The sequence below is a fragment of the Syngnathus scovelli genome, chromosome 12 (genome assembly GCF_024217435.2).
Source record: "Syngnathus scovelli strain Florida chromosome 12, RoL_Ssco_1.2, whole genome shotgun sequence".
In the NCBI taxonomy this organism is placed as follows: domain Eukaryota; kingdom Metazoa; phylum Chordata; class Actinopteri; order Syngnathiformes; family Syngnathidae; genus Syngnathus; species Syngnathus scovelli.
The window spans coordinates 430,001-444,531 of NC_090858.1; the positions used below are offsets into that span (position 1 = coordinate 430,001).

Consider the following 14,531-nt stretch of genomic DNA (forward strand, 5'->3'; position numbering starts at 1 on the left):
TCCGTAGCCAGCAATAGTCGCTGCTTCTTCAAAACCCAGTCGGCATTTTCTCCTCAACTTTTCACTGTCGGCGAACTTTGATCCCACTTCTCTTTGGCCGTCGGAGCGTCTTGTAATGCTGCCATCTACCGCTATTGCAGCAAAGGAAGGCTGGGAATTAGCAGGGAGAGCGAGGCAAACCACTTCAACAAATGTACCAAGAGCCGTGGTGCCAGGTTTTAGTTCAACCTTTTTCCCTTCAAGTTTCTCCCCTCGTCCCGTTCCTTTTTTTTTTTTTAGCCAGCCACGCAGAGCAACCCGGCCAGGTCCGGGACGTGGCATCCCCCCGAAAGCAAACGAGCTGTGCCCGGAAAGCCACTTGGGCTCTCATGATCTTAACCTACGCATTTGTAGGAACAAAACTTGTCATTAGTGCTTGGGCTGCCTACACTCTCTCACACATGCATAGCCCCGGAATGGCCCCTACCCCTCTCCACCGCTCGCTCAGCCCACTAACCATCCATCCATCCAGCCAGCCATCCAGCAATCCAGCCAGCCACCCAACCACCCACCCGAGCAGCAACTCTTAGCTATTTTAATTGTCAGCGCAACAATATCTCTGAACACAGCAGTGGTCAGTAATCCAATAAGACCATTGATTAGGCGACAAAGATTCAATTCAATCCGGCGGCCCAGCGCAAGGAACATTCTCCGCTCCTTCTCGTCACCTTAGCTGGCCAGAAGCCCCCTTCAAGCTGCCCCCCTCCCTGAGTGCCATTCATGTCTTTATGAGAAACAGAGAGGGAAAGGAGTGAAAGATGGCAATTATCTAATTGGACTATTAACAGACAATTCTGAGTGTGCCTGCCCGCCAGCAGTCTCAGGGTGGCTTTAAGGGCCGCATGTTGAACTAACTTGATTCACTGAATGTTTGGGGGGGCTGCTGCTTGGAGTGGGGATCCATTGTTTGGCAAAGGGAAAAAGGAGGCTAAAAGGCCCAACCAAAAGGGGAACCCGGCCGGGCTTCTCAAGCTGCCGAGCGCAGCCTCGGCCTGGGAAATAGATGGATACAACGTCTTGGCCTCTCAGAGGCGCACAATGGCCGAGGAGGGGCGGAAAGACAAATAAATACATAAAAGGCTCCGTCCGTGCGTGGAGCATTAAAGAAAGCATATTCCCGTGGTAATTAGCCAGAGTGCAGCAATGTCAAATTGGATGGACTAATATAGACCACGATTCGTGACTACATTTCCACAAGGCGTGCGAGAGGTACAAAAAACTCTCAGTGGTGCTGTTCGAAGAGAACTCCAAATATTTTCGGATTTAGGCAAAGATTTACTCCATCAAGCCCTGGAAAACTACAGCCGTAAGGAAATCAAGACAATCAGTCGGTGTGCATAGAAAAGGTACACCATCAAGTCCAGACGCTCACGGTTGCCATGCGTTTTTCTCACTATTACAGTGAAGATAACAGTTGGGACCGAGTTCAAATAAATAAACAAAATAAATAGATCAATTAAAAAAAAAAAAAAATAAGAGCCTATAACCGCTCTCTTTGGGCACGAGGTGGGGTTACCCTGGGTCTTAATCAAACATCTTGAAATTTGGAGTGAGTGGATTTTTGCGAGAAAAAATGTCAGGTGACTTTGTTGTTTGCTTCAGTTCAAACTCTCTGTTGACATTTTACATGTGCATTGAAAAACGTTTTGTCAAAAATGGGATATATTAAAAGGGCATACTTTGCACCTATGCATCCAGATTTACAATTGCATTTTTCTTAGGTCCTGAGAAGAAAGTGTGTGTGGTCCTGTGTAGCCCCTCCAGTAGCACTGATGAAAAATGGTGCCCCCCTCCAGTATTTAAGAAGCCCAACCCCACTGTACAAATACTAATTATAAATAACACAATCAATGTAATAAAAGTCAATGGCGCAAAATAAATAAATGAATAAATACTACATACAATTGGATCCAAAGAGCTTTCATTTTACTTCAATTTTACAACTATAAAACTGTGCCACTGACTGTACACATACAGAAAGGCATGATAAAATATCTTCATGTTTGTGGTTGTAGGTTTTTTTTTTTTGCTCTTTAATTGTACTGCATCATCCTGCGAGATGGACATTGAGAGGGTTATTGTCAATAAACGTTTTCCTCCATAGAGTTCTATTTACTGTTGAAGTGCGAAAAAAGAAAAAAGAAAAAAACTCATGCTTCAACGCAGCTGGGGCAACCCAGAGCACAAACAATAACAACAATTATTTCTTCCGTCTGATTTAATAGACCTATTTAGCAGGATTCCAGCTAGGATGTTTCCATACAAATCACATGCTGTACAATAGTCAGATAATTACCGCCAGGCCGGGCTGAATAGAACTAGTATTAACGTTCATCATCATTTTTACACGAACATTTTTCAATGGCGAAAGATGTTTGGTATAGTTGCTTTGGCGCTTAAACGCACCAAGATAAAAATAATCAATGGGCGGTAGGAAAAAACAGAGGCTTACGGCTTATTTTGAAGACGAGGCTGGCGCTTTTTGTTGGAAGTAAGACCTGTTGTTAATTCCAAATGACACAAAAGGGAAGGTTTAAAGGGCAGTTAACACATCTCAGTCTAGGTGTGTGACCCTTGAATATTGTCAACTTGAAAGGAATACGTTGGCTCTGTGTGCTTGTGTTACTGGGACTCCGAAACGCTTAGTGCGTACGTACGTACGCACGCACGTACTTGCTTGCTTGGAAAAGCCTTTTTTGGGGGTTTGTGTGGAGAGTGCAGGCCTTGGAGAGCCGTGATGCCCGAGTGACAGACAAGATGGTAACGCCGCAAGCTGAATGGTTACATTCAGAGGCCTTCTTTATGTTTCAAAATGTGCTGATTATGTTCCACAGTAAGAGAGCAAGCTGTTCATGAACTCTCGAAATAGCAATGGTGGAAAAAAGGAAGGAAGGCTGTGCTGGCAGCTGAGCTCCAAATTTGCTTTGTGGTGAGTTGTTGTTGTTGTTGTTGTTGTTGTTGTTTGAAACATTTAAGGCTGCTGTCTGATTTGCTTTTTGAAAAGCACTTTCTTTCCCTTCAAAAGACACACATGTACTAGGAAGACTTTGTGGGTTTTGCTTCATATGTTTGTTTGGATGTCATCAATGTGTCACTCCTTTTGCGGTTCGAATGACCAGAGTGCTTTGAATTCTCAGCACTTTGGACAGCCGAGCCGAGGCCAGCCTGGCCGAGGCCGGCCCGGCCCGGCCCAGCCCAGCCCAGCCCAGCCCAGCTCATAATCACACAACTAAGTTGTTGTCGTTTAGGAACGACGCAGAATATACTTGAAGCCAACTCCTGTGTTTGTCTTTAGTAAAGCTTCTATTTTCATAGCTTTATAGTTGTCATCGTTGACATGATTGCGTGTCAGTGCAGAACCTTTCACGACTTCATTCGACCGGAATGGCTTTTGTTTTAAATTGCATTTGACTTCAGCTAAGGTGCGTGCGTGCGTGCGTGCGGTGGACGCGGTGTCGTCGTCATTGTGGCATGAATTTACGCTGGCTGGGCCCCTTAACAAACAAGCTCTTTTTTAAGCAAGTGTGTTTATTTTGAAAGAAGGCTTGTTACATTGTCGAATAAAGCCTTAATTGAAAAGACGACAAGTTTCTAAAAAGTGTCTGAATTGAAATGTGACAAATACGCAACTCCGAGCCGTCTATTCTATTCTATTCTATTCTCCAGGCGGCAGGCAGGCAGGCAGGCAGGCAGGCAGTGCAGTGGCGGCCACTGAAAGTATCTCAATGCCATTGTACTAATCTTCTTTTGTGGAGCGCAGACAGCCTACCAATCCACAACAAAGCCCAAACGGTAATTTATTTTTCTGTATGTTCCCCCTGAATAGTTTTAGGTGACGCTCTTTTGTCCCACAGATGGCGCCTTGCAGTAGTTATTGTCGCAGGTGTAATTTGAGCACTTCTTTTATTGCTGCAACAGTTACACTGTCTATCTTAGCCTCACAAAAGCAAGAATTGTAAATAAAGCGTTTTGCTGCTTCTTCTTGTTGTTGTTGTTGTTTGGCTCTTTTGCCGCTCAGCTCACCATTTGACTAGCCACCATTTCTATTAAATGCACTGCTGATGTTAGCCATTTTGTTCATTTATCCGATTCGTCTTGCTGAAATCTTGCGCAGCGGCAGCGGCGGCGGCAGCGACGGCGGCAGCAGCAGCCGCCGCCGCCGCTGCCGCCGCCGCCACCGCAGCTTTTCCTTTGTCTTCCTTTTATACTTCTGCCTCATTTCAAGCTCACAGACGAAAGCTTCTAATGGTGCATTACAGTGTAATTATCCCTCTACTCAAGTTTAAAAGCTTAGCCAAAGAAAATGAAGCAGACCCAAAAGACACTCTAAATGAACACAGTGTTTGGGCTGGAAATGTATTGTCCTTTTCTTTTCTTTCTTTATTTTATGATCTACTAAGAGCATTTCTACAAATCCAAATCAATTGTCTTGTCTTCATTATGAAAATGATTGCAACAAACATACGGAGTCATCTGTCAACGGCAGAAGACTCGCAGACAATCGGCCCCGGAGCGAGAGGACGGTGAAGACGACGGGCCTGCGGAAGCGCCGCTTCAGACGAACCTATCACCACGGGTGGGGTGTTATCAGCCAATTTGCCATTTGCGTTGGGCCGCACCCGGGACCTTGTTTGGTCAAGACTGTGAGGTTGTAGATAAAAAGACTGGATGGATCCAATTGAATGGATGATCAAAATACTGATATTTTGCATCTGTCTCACAAGGATTTTGTAGGCGCACAGTATTTAGGTAAAAGTTCAATGAGTTGACTCATTTTCATACATCATAAACATCTGAATGTAACTGCCATCATCTTACTAATTAAGCCATCGTTGAAAAGGACTCTCTTGCTGTATGAAAGATGTCCTTGGGGCTACATTTACTTTAGTCCTTTCACCAGTCTACGAGTGTAATCAAGCAAAGTGGGCATAAGGTCTAAGTACGTCTAATTGCTGAACCCTCGACACTATCTTTTCATGACAACCGCGCATTGATGTGTCATGCCAACAGTTGGAAAGGCTTTACTGGATGGAGCACATGTTTTGATCATCCCAATTTCGCTTGGAAATATTTCACCTATGAGCTGACAGCCTCCCCTCACCTGCTTTGCGTTTGGTCACAAAGCTGTGCCGAAATGGTGACTCTATCCAATGAATGAACAAAGACAACCAGGAAACGATGCGAATCCATCATCAGCACGAGCTTTGACGCCGTTTTAAGATGGAAGCATCATTTCACTCCAAAGCATCACGTTCAAAAGCGGAGAAATGAAATGGTCTCATTCTTTTCTACTGCATGACAGAGAGAGAGACTTCAGGCTTGACTCTTGAAACATTCAAAAGCTATAGCAGTCGTCGTAAGACTCGATGGATTGTCACATCCTGTACAGGGTTAGGGGTGCTATCTCAGCGGACGTCTTTACTGCTCAGTCGCAGGTCACGTGTGGAGACAGACAAACAAAACACCTCAAAGGAGCGGCAATTGGTTGATTGCGTGAAAGTCGATCAAGTGACTGCACTGTAGGCAAAGTTTTCTCACCGCCTTTTTCCAGTGTGGTCCCAATACGCTTTTTTTTGTATTCGACCGCTGCTTTCATAAGTGAAGAGAGGTCCATGATCGATTTGGCAGGTGGGGTTTTTTCTTCCATATTTGTCACTATGAAGATGAGGCAATGGCAACATCACAACATCTTATCAGGACACAACTTAATCATCCGTTGTATTGAAAGAAAAGAGACGCACCCCGCCCGGATTGATGCCCTTTCCTCACATATTGCATTGATGTGATTTAAAAATGACAACGGTTAAGTGGCTCTCTTTTGAATGGACATGTCATTATGTTGTTATTTGAATTTTTCCCAACATGTCATCAAACGCCTATTCACCACAATCGCTCCATGTACTTTTTGAAGACGGAATTGCAAGTGAATGACCAGTGGAAACAAGGGAAGGGAAGCAAGGCGCTGCCGGAACACACAAACAGCATGAAGGCTCAAATACAAAGTCTTTGGGGCCCTCGTGTGGACAAAGCAGCTCATCTTGTTTCACGCCAAATGATTGGAAGGCTCCATCTACGTATGTATATATACATAATTGTGGTGATCGTTGCCTTTGGAGATCCAGAAAGTTGATTCATTTATTCATTTATTCTATCCCAATATCCTTCTTTGTAATACATACAAGCTAAGGTCACTTTCCCCCAAATGTGGCAGCATAGAATAAAAGGAATTATGCATTTGGACAAAACAATCATTACTCTAACAATAATCGTTAACAAATGATTGACTCTAAGGCTGTTGTCTTGAATTTATTGCAACCACCTTGTAATGCAGGTGCATGCAGGTGCAGCCAGAATAAAGGTATGTCTTTTAGTCGTCCAAAATATCTGTCTATCTATGGATGGATGAATTCGCTTGTATTATTCATCTTTTTTGCAAGGTTATTAAATCACACATCAGCGCTCGAGAGTCCAAATTAAAAGACAGAACAGAACAGTGTATCAAGCATACTATAAAATCCCATAACAGGGAGGGAGGGAGGGAGTGCTTAATTAGTTCCAGCCCAAATCCACCCACATTATTTGCATCACAAAAGTATGTAAGTATGGCCAGAGAGAGCGAGAGAGAGAGAGAGAGAGAGAGAGAGAGAGCGAGCGAGCCCAGTCAATCATTCCGTTCATTGACTTGTAGTGTTGAGCTTTCATCTTCACAATGGCAACGGTAAGTTTTCCATCAATTCATTTGAAGGCATTTGGAGGAATCATCCTGATGATATTTTGATGTGATCGTTTACTTCATACTAATGTTGTTTCCCACTGGCACCATTGCTAAGTGCAGAAGAGATTTCCACCTTAGTTATTAAATACAAACATACTGCGTGCGTGGCTACACCGTGTTTTACCTGTGACTATTGTTTCTGCAAGAAACACAAAAGATGTTTTAGAATTTGGACGATGACACTTAGCGGCTAACTACACTTTAATTCTTGCAAATTAAAAATGTGCATGTGTGCGTGCACTTGACAACTCTGTAGAAGTATATGTACATTGACAAATAGATTCGGTTAGATTCCGTTTTCGAACATACTGTGTACTTATCTTGAGCGCTGTACTGTACGGTACGGTACGGTACGGTACTGTGCAGATACTTTACCATGAGCAAAACATTTGGAATACTACTTCAACCATTTAAGGCAATATTTGCATATATTTCAATTCTAGCATGATAAGTGCGCCCTCAAAAACAGTTGCTCGCAAATATTGCTGAGAAATCATACTATATACAAATGTCTGGCATTTGGTATTTAAAGTATGATCACGAGGCAAGCTACTTTGCAATAAGCTGACCTCACCTTTTAAAATACAATCAGGCAGGCAGGAGTTGTTTGCTTTCATCATTTCCTCCTTTTCCATTGTACAGAATGAGGCCGTCTCCTCCTGGACATTGACCGTCACCGTGCTGAAGGCGGAAAACATTTGCTCGACAGACTTTTGTACGCGACAACATGCCTTGGACAGACAGCGTTGACGCAAATCAGTTGACACGCGTCCGTCGTTTGTATTTCAAGTGTGCCATGACAAGATTTGGATTGGTCTTGATTTTTCAGGCTCAGAGGCCGATTGCTACGTCACGCTGTCTCTTCCACCTGCAATTGTTTTCAAGACAAATACTGTGGCCAATGGGAGAAACCCAGTATGGAACCAGAGCTTTCATTTCAGCCTGCGCAATCATCTCCAGGTGACACCTTCAAAGCTTCCAAATACCATCCAACTCCATCACATGGCAAAATGCGGGGCATACTCAAACGTTTCTCCAGAAACACCACTTACTCTCTTGATGGACATAAAACGACTGTATTGTGCTAATGATGAGCCAAGAGTTGCGCAAATGACGCATCATGAGCACTCGAACGCTCAAAGTGTGGAATCCATCGATGCGAGAGCCAAAGCGACCATCCTGAATATGCTAAGATGCAAAACTGACCAAAACGTCTTTTGGAGAAGAGAGTTGATGTTGCGGCTCTCCCAACGATTCACGGCCAGACCAGAGCGAATCGATACTTTTTTGGGAGTAAAAATCAGACTGCTGCTTCAAAGAGATACTATATGTGTATACATAGTAAGACAGAACAATAATAGCGCATCACAGACATGACTGTCACTTCATGCAAAATTTCGGAGCCTTCAATTGGTCTCGTAGGAAAAGCTGTACCCCGTTAATCCTGTTCTTTGTTCCCAGACTACTCTTCGGATTAATCTGTATGATGAGAATCTCCTATTTGATGATCTGATTCAATCAATCGGGGTTGATATCAGCACGCTGACAAAAGAGAGAATGGAAGTCACAGAATTCGCCGTCCAACCTCAGGTGCTGTAAACATTTGCTCTGATGAAAACTCAATCCGTCATCGTCTTTGAAGGCATGCTGCAAAACGTCAAAGCAAAAGAGCCCTTCTTAAATCAGGCATCGCAAGAGAGCCCTTCTTAATCCGGGCATCGCAAAAGAGCCCTTCTTAAACCGGGCATCGCAAAAGAGCCCTTCTTAAACCGGGCATCGCAAAAGAGCCCTTCTTAAATCGGGCATCGGTATCACACAAAAACATCCAGTTTGAAATCTTGCAAAGTGTCGCACATCAGGGTTCTGTAGAGCGTCTTGCGACGCGAACAATCGTATTGTCGGACCAAAGTCATTTACGAGAGCGCGCCTGAATTCCGTCTGTATCTTTAAAGGGTAAACTTTGGATTGCCTTTGAGCTGAAGCAGAGGTAACTTTTTTTTTTTTTCCTTTTCTTTGCTGTATTTGAACACTTGAACATTTCATCTGAAAATGTACGTATGTGCGCAATACATTCTGTTTCCCTTTTCTTCAGCTACGCAAAAGGCGTCATCGGTTCCAAAGGCGTTCATTTGAGGGTAAGACGAGGAAAACGTCAACAAACGCAGCAGTGATTCATCGAGAATCGAAAGAAACATGTCAATTTGACCGTGATGGTGGAAAGAACATTTTCGCTGTCAACTTTTTGCTGTATATTATGGATGTCTATTTTAGGCAACGAGTTACCATATTTTGCCGTCCGTCGAAGATGAATCCATGTACGTGGTATACGCTCGAATCTTCTTCTAATTGTGAATTATTCCCTTCGACAGAAGGAAGTGCTTTCCTACTGGAAATTAAATGTGACCGTCATCAAAGCCCAGACCCGTTCTTCAAACGATTACTGCAAGTCCAGCTTCCTTTCAACGATTATTGACGCTTATTTTGGACGACTCTCCAACATCTCCTCCCTGTGACTGACTACCTTCCAGTTTCAGAGTCGGACTTGTACGTGGTTCTTTGTCTTCCGACGGCAAGTGCAAGTGCATTCAAAACAAAAACGGTGTACAATGACGCCAATCCAGAATGGAATGAAACGTTCACCTTCAGGGTCCCCTCCCAGCTGAAAGTAAGTCCAGCAAAGGAATCTTTTTTTTTCTTTTTTTTTGAAATTGCACTCGTTTTCTGTTCCAGAACGTTTTGGAGCTCCATGTGCACGACGAAGACCCCGTTTCACACGATGACCGCATTTCCACAGTTCTCTTTGATCTCAGCAAGCTCACGCTTGGGAAGAAAGAAAGAATGGCTTTCAATTTAAATCCGGAGGTAAGTGGAACACGATTGGGTCTTGGTCTCGTATCAACCTCGGAATGTTCTTTATCAGGAAGTGCTGAAAAGCCCATTATGGAGACAACTCCCCATCTTTTTTTGATGTCAACTTCCGAATGCTGCTTGTGTCATTTGCATGATTCATCAATGCCTGAAAAAAACAATAAGGGGAGCATTTTGCTTCGAAGCCATTTTGCTTCGAAGCCTGAAGGTGCCTTTTGCCTTTCCTTGCCTTCGTCTAACCGCATTGGAATCTTGCTTTTGGTTTGTGTACTGGTTATGGACAAGAATCGTTTGACCGATCAGAGATTGGCTCTTGTCACCCTGACCGTGTTTCCATGCTTTCTCAGACAATGGACCAAATTTGGATTGAGTTTGAGATGCTGCGCAGGTGACAAACTTTGAAGGTTTTGATCAAATATTTGCTCTGAAATGTTGACACGTATCCACTCATATGTTTGTTGGTTTCAGTGAGGAGCCCCAATGTGACTATGTCAGTAATGGCATTCTCTTGGTAAGACGCGCAAATGTTCAGTACATTGGGATGGACGGATGGACGAATGCAGGTCCAAGTGGCCCCGCCCACTTACAATTACAAGTGAATGCTTGTATCGTTTTTTTTTTTTTTTCTTTTCTTCATCAACAGATCTTTCAATATGGCCTAGTATAGTGGGCAGCAACAAATCCAAAGTCCCAAACAACAAAATACTAATGTCCAACTTTGACATGCTGAGTAATGGTCAAATGTATCTTTCCTTTAGGCTGCTCCATTCTCTGCTTTGGACATCACTGTTGACGAGCTTCTTCGAAACAATGATGGTATTGTTTGTTTGTTTGTTTGCTACAATTTGGCCAAATCAACCGGTTCACTGTGCAATCGGGCTTCTGTTGAACAACAGCATCTGTGCGACATGAGCTCGATCCTATTTGGGTCATGCTTTTAAGAGCGTCCAAACTGTTTTGACTGTACTGAAGAATGCGTAGGACAGCTCAACAATCCAGTTACTATCGCAATTATGACAATCAATGTTCAAATAGTGAAATGCGCGTCAAGCCTAATGATGATTGATCATTTTCTCCATAGATTTTCTAGGTACAACGATAATGCTTGGCGGTGCCTGCCCCCCGAATCAGAGGTTGTTGGCAAAGGACACCGGCAAGCTGCATTTTTACATTAACAGAGACTTGGCCACTGAACTTGGAGTGGCGGTGAGTTTTGATTGCTCCTCTTGGAATTGCACACAAGCTATAATAAGCAGGAATTCATTGTGGAAACAGTACTGGACAGTGCAAGTCGTTGAAGTCAGTGTTTGTATTGAGTCTGGGCTGCGGCTGCTGCTGCTGCTGCTGCTGCTGCTGCTGCTGCTGCTGCTGCTGCTGCTGCTGCAATATGTTTTTCAGCCCTCTGCTGTTGAGCACCCCTCCATTTCTACAAGGCTTCAGCCGCTACCAGCTGAACACACGAGCAAAGTGTCCCTTGTTATTGATCAGGTAACCAATCAGTTGTGGATCAAAAACTCCTCTGACACATTCAAAACCCTTCTAAAACGGGTCGTTAGGACTAACCCGGACGGACATGTTCACCCTCCCAACAGGATACTGTGGATTTCAACGTTGAGACACACGAATGGTAAACATTTTGTTGTGCTTTCAATGGAATCGTAAGTATTGACTGGCTGTTGATTTCAATCTTTCTTTGAAATGCATACGACGTACTCGATACGCAGTGCCGATGACCATATTGCACTTCGTCTGGATTTTGACATTCCACCGCAAGAGAAAGAATTTTTGAAGAAAAGGAAACTGATTGTTGGGCAAAATATGCAGAAGCTCTTTGGCCTTGACACTCCACCATCACCAGACCAGGTGCGCAACTAGAATTCCAAGTATTACGGTCGATCCTATGCAATGCTATGTCCAAAAATGAAGAAGAAAGCAAAATCCCTGCCCAAAAAATAAATAAATAAATAAATGCGGATTAATTCTTTAGGTGCCAACTATAGCGTTGGTGGCTTCAGGCGGAGGATCCAGAGCAATGACCAGCCTGTTTGGCACTTTAAAGAGCCTCAAGGAAATCAAAGTCCTCGATGTTCTATCTTATATCACAGGAGTATCTGGAGCCACCTGGTGAGTTGCAAATATATCTTCATCATCTTGAAATGTAAATGAAAATCAATCTCTCCCTCCACAAACACACGTACAATGGCTTAAACGCGTCGAATCCTTTGAACATACGTCATTCTCAGAGCGTACGTTCGGAACCAAAGTCCGAACATGCGTTGGCCGAGTGGCCAATGGCAAGCAAAGGTTACTATGCTGCAATTGTCATTTCATATTGCGAATAGGACGATGGCTGCCTTGTTCCGAGACGCAAACTGGTCGCAGGATGGCATCGATGGGACCGTGGCCCAAATAAGGAAAGAGATATGTAAGGATGCGACGAGTATGATCTCCCTGGAAAAAATGGAATACTACAAACGAGAGATGGAAGCAAAACTGAAAGAAGGGCATATTTTGTCATCTACTGATCTGGGCGGCTTGCTATATGAACATCTAGTTTTCGGGGAGGCAAGTCGTGCATGCTTTTTTGCTTTTTTTTCCCCCAGACTACATTCTGAATGAAAAAAGAACATGTTCGGAATACTGCTTGCAGAAAATGACCGATACGCTTTCTGAGCATCAGCGGGCAGTCGACGAAGGCCAAAACCCTTTCCCCATATACACTGCTGTCAATATGAAGGAGAAGATGGGCTGGCAATCAGAAGCTGGTTGGTAAATAGCACTCTATGAAGCGCATGTCCATTTTGTTGTGACTTTTGATTCCAAATGACCAGAATGGTGCGAGTTCACCCCCTATGAAGTTGGCTTTCCAAAGTACGGGGCTTTTGTGCCAGCTCAAGACTTTGGCAGTCAGTTCTTCCTCGGTCATCTGGTCAAAAAACTTCCAGAAGTCCGTCTCCCTTTTCTAATTGGTAACAATGTGTAGATTCCCACTAATCTAGGACACTGGCAATTGAACTCTTCTGATAAAGAGAGGTGTTTTTTGTTTTGTTGTTTTGTTTTCAATCGCAATTAGGAATATGGAGCAGTTTCTTTGCAATCAACCTGTCTTATTTACTGGAGCTTCCAACCGAAGAGAGCAGTCGTGAAGCAGACAACAACACCAGCAACCTAGGTGAAGCTAGCGAACGGCGTCAAGTCTGAAATTCAATGCACCGACCAAGGGGTTGTTTCTTTTGACAGAGGTGGAAAATGACCCTTCGATTCTCGATACGCAACTGCTGGATCCATCCGGCGCTATCTCCAGAATCATCAACGATTGCTTGATGAATCGTCCGCTCGGTTCGATCGCATACAATTTCATGAACGGTCTCTTTCTCCACTCTGACTACAGTACACATAGCAACTTCGTAGCCTGGAAAGGTACGCATTCCTTTTGAGGAGTAAACGTTGGGAAAGCCCCGAGCGACCTCTATCGAAGGTGTCGGGGTTCGGCAGCGTTTGTTCCAGGTCGTTTGCACAAGGTTGGGCGGATGCTCATTTGGTGATTTGTCCATTTTCCTCCTCCCAGAAACACACCCTGATGCCTTTCCAAACTCGCTGACACCCAGCGACTCCTTTCTGCGGCTGGTTGACTCTGGTCTCGCCATAAATGTGGCCTGTCCCCCTGTCCTACGTCCAGAGAGAGAAGTGGACGTCATCATTTGCTGTGATAATTCTTGGAACCCGGTCGAAAGCTTCAGGGTACTCGAACGATCTGTTTGAAAGCCCTTGCCGAGCGCCATCCGGTCATATGCCCGTCGTCTGGCTCTCGTGCGGCGCGCAGGAAATAAAGTTGACCGCAGCTTGGTGTCGAGATCGTGACGTCCCCTTCCCCCGCGTCGATTTCACTACTCTGGAAGGAGAACCTTTGAAAGAGATTTACATCTACGAAGATAAGAAGAATCCCAAGGCACCGATTGTGATTCACTTCCCGCTTGTCAATGACTCGTTTCGACATTTCAAAGAGCCAGGTAAGGTCGTCGAAAGGGTTGGACTGCAAATAAATAGCAAATACGTTTATGAGAGATGTCATTTTTTTTCTTTTTTCTTTTCAAGTGACCCTGGTCACGTAATGACTATGCCCGTCAATCGTGTCTGTTTCGGACACTTTTGATTGTCCCGTTTGGGTCAGCAGATACGATGATGCTTGGATCTTCTTGTCATTTTGTAGGTGTGAAGCGCGAGACCGCAGAGGAGATAAAAGCCGGAGAAGTGGACGTGCGCAGCAGCGACTCTCCGTACACCACGGACAAGCCCGTCTACTCAGAGGGGGATTTTGACAGTCTGCTCAAGTTAACGGCCTATAACGTTGCCAACAATAAGGAAAGGATCGTTCAAACCTTGCACCAGGTCTTGAAATCTAAAATGAACATAACTCAGGCAATGTGAACGCTTGAGCTTCATTCGTTCATTTCACTTGGAGTGATTCAAATGCAAATCATCCCCCCCTCCCCCATTGCTTCGTAATGCTGCATGGATGCCACAAGGCGGTGACAAATGAGTGCTTGGGATGGCTGTTTGGCAAAGCGCTGCTCCAAACCAAGCCATCAAGTCCAAGCTGTTTGTGAAGAAACTCAGCGGAAACGCACGAATGAATGCATGCTAACTGTTTTAACACCTTGATTGTCATCGTTAAAAGTGAGCCAAAAGCAGGCGGGAAATCTCATCTTGCAGGCGTGCAAAAATAATTTCCAGTCTGGGGATACGTACTACATAGTCCTAAAGTGCTCCCTGTGGTTTGCTTGTTCTGTCTTGCCCTGCCACCTAAATATAGCTCTTCCACACCACCTGTCGCCCTTGGGATTGTGAT

The 14,531-nt window shown here is 44.3% G+C and overlaps 2 protein-coding genes across 6 annotated transcripts in view; one reads left to right on the forward strand and one right to left on the reverse strand.

The window, feature by feature from the left end:
- The window catches only part of vax1 (ventral anterior homeobox 1), a 9,983-nt gene extending 8,025 nt beyond the window's left edge, over window positions 1–1,958 (reverse strand). Inside the window, exon 1 of the mRNA XM_049735893.2 lies at window positions 1–1,958. This exon is cut by the window's left edge and continues 787 nt beyond it. The gene's annotated coding sequence lies outside the window, so the exon portion shown is untranslated.
- Window positions 1,959–6,624: 4,666 nt separating this feature from the next.
- On the forward strand, window positions 6,625–14,508 carry LOC125978485 (cytosolic phospholipase A2 beta-like). Of its 5 annotated transcripts, none has more exons than XM_049735876.1 (25): window positions 6,625–6,757; window positions 7,457–7,529; window positions 7,644–7,774; window positions 8,276–8,404; window positions 8,767–8,801; window positions 8,907–8,949; window positions 9,184–9,256; window positions 9,343–9,479; window positions 9,545–9,676; window positions 10,030–10,070; window positions 10,151–10,193; window positions 10,441–10,498; window positions 10,764–10,888; window positions 11,081–11,170; window positions 11,275–11,309; window positions 11,407–11,545; window positions 11,670–11,806; window positions 12,025–12,247; window positions 12,333–12,447; window positions 12,514–12,651; window positions 12,756–12,854; window positions 12,923–13,102; window positions 13,251–13,423; window positions 13,506–13,692; window positions 13,893–14,508. In XM_049735876.1, the coding sequence occupies exons 1-25, from the start codon at window positions 6,749–6,751 to the stop codon at window positions 14,108–14,110; spliced, it is 2,763 nt and encodes a 920-aa protein (XP_049591833.1). In that variant the 5' UTR covers window positions 6,625–6,748; the 3' UTR covers window positions 14,111–14,508. The 5 variants fall into 5 exon arrangements, with proteins under 5 accessions (XP_049591833.1, XP_049591834.1, XP_049591835.1 ...); XM_049735878.2 differs by having other exon boundaries at window positions 6,673–6,757; window positions 7,457–7,573; XM_049735877.1 differs by lacking the exons at window positions 8,767–8,801; window positions 8,907–8,949.
- The last annotated feature ends 23 nt before the right edge of the window (window positions 14,509–14,531 follow it).

Coding starts and splice junctions, on each gene's coding strand:
- LOC125978485 (XM_049735874.2), top strand. CDS start 7,817: ATGGCAAAATGCGGGGCATACTCAAACGTTTCTCCAGAAACACCACTT. Junction 8,156..8,275: donor ATACTATATGTGTATACATA/GTAAGACAGAAC, acceptor CTTTGTTCCCAG/ACTACTCTTCGGATTAATCT. Junction 12,248..12,332: donor AACATCTAGTTTTCGGGGAG/GCAAGTCGTGCA, acceptor TACTGCTTGCAG/AAAATGACCGATACGCTTTC.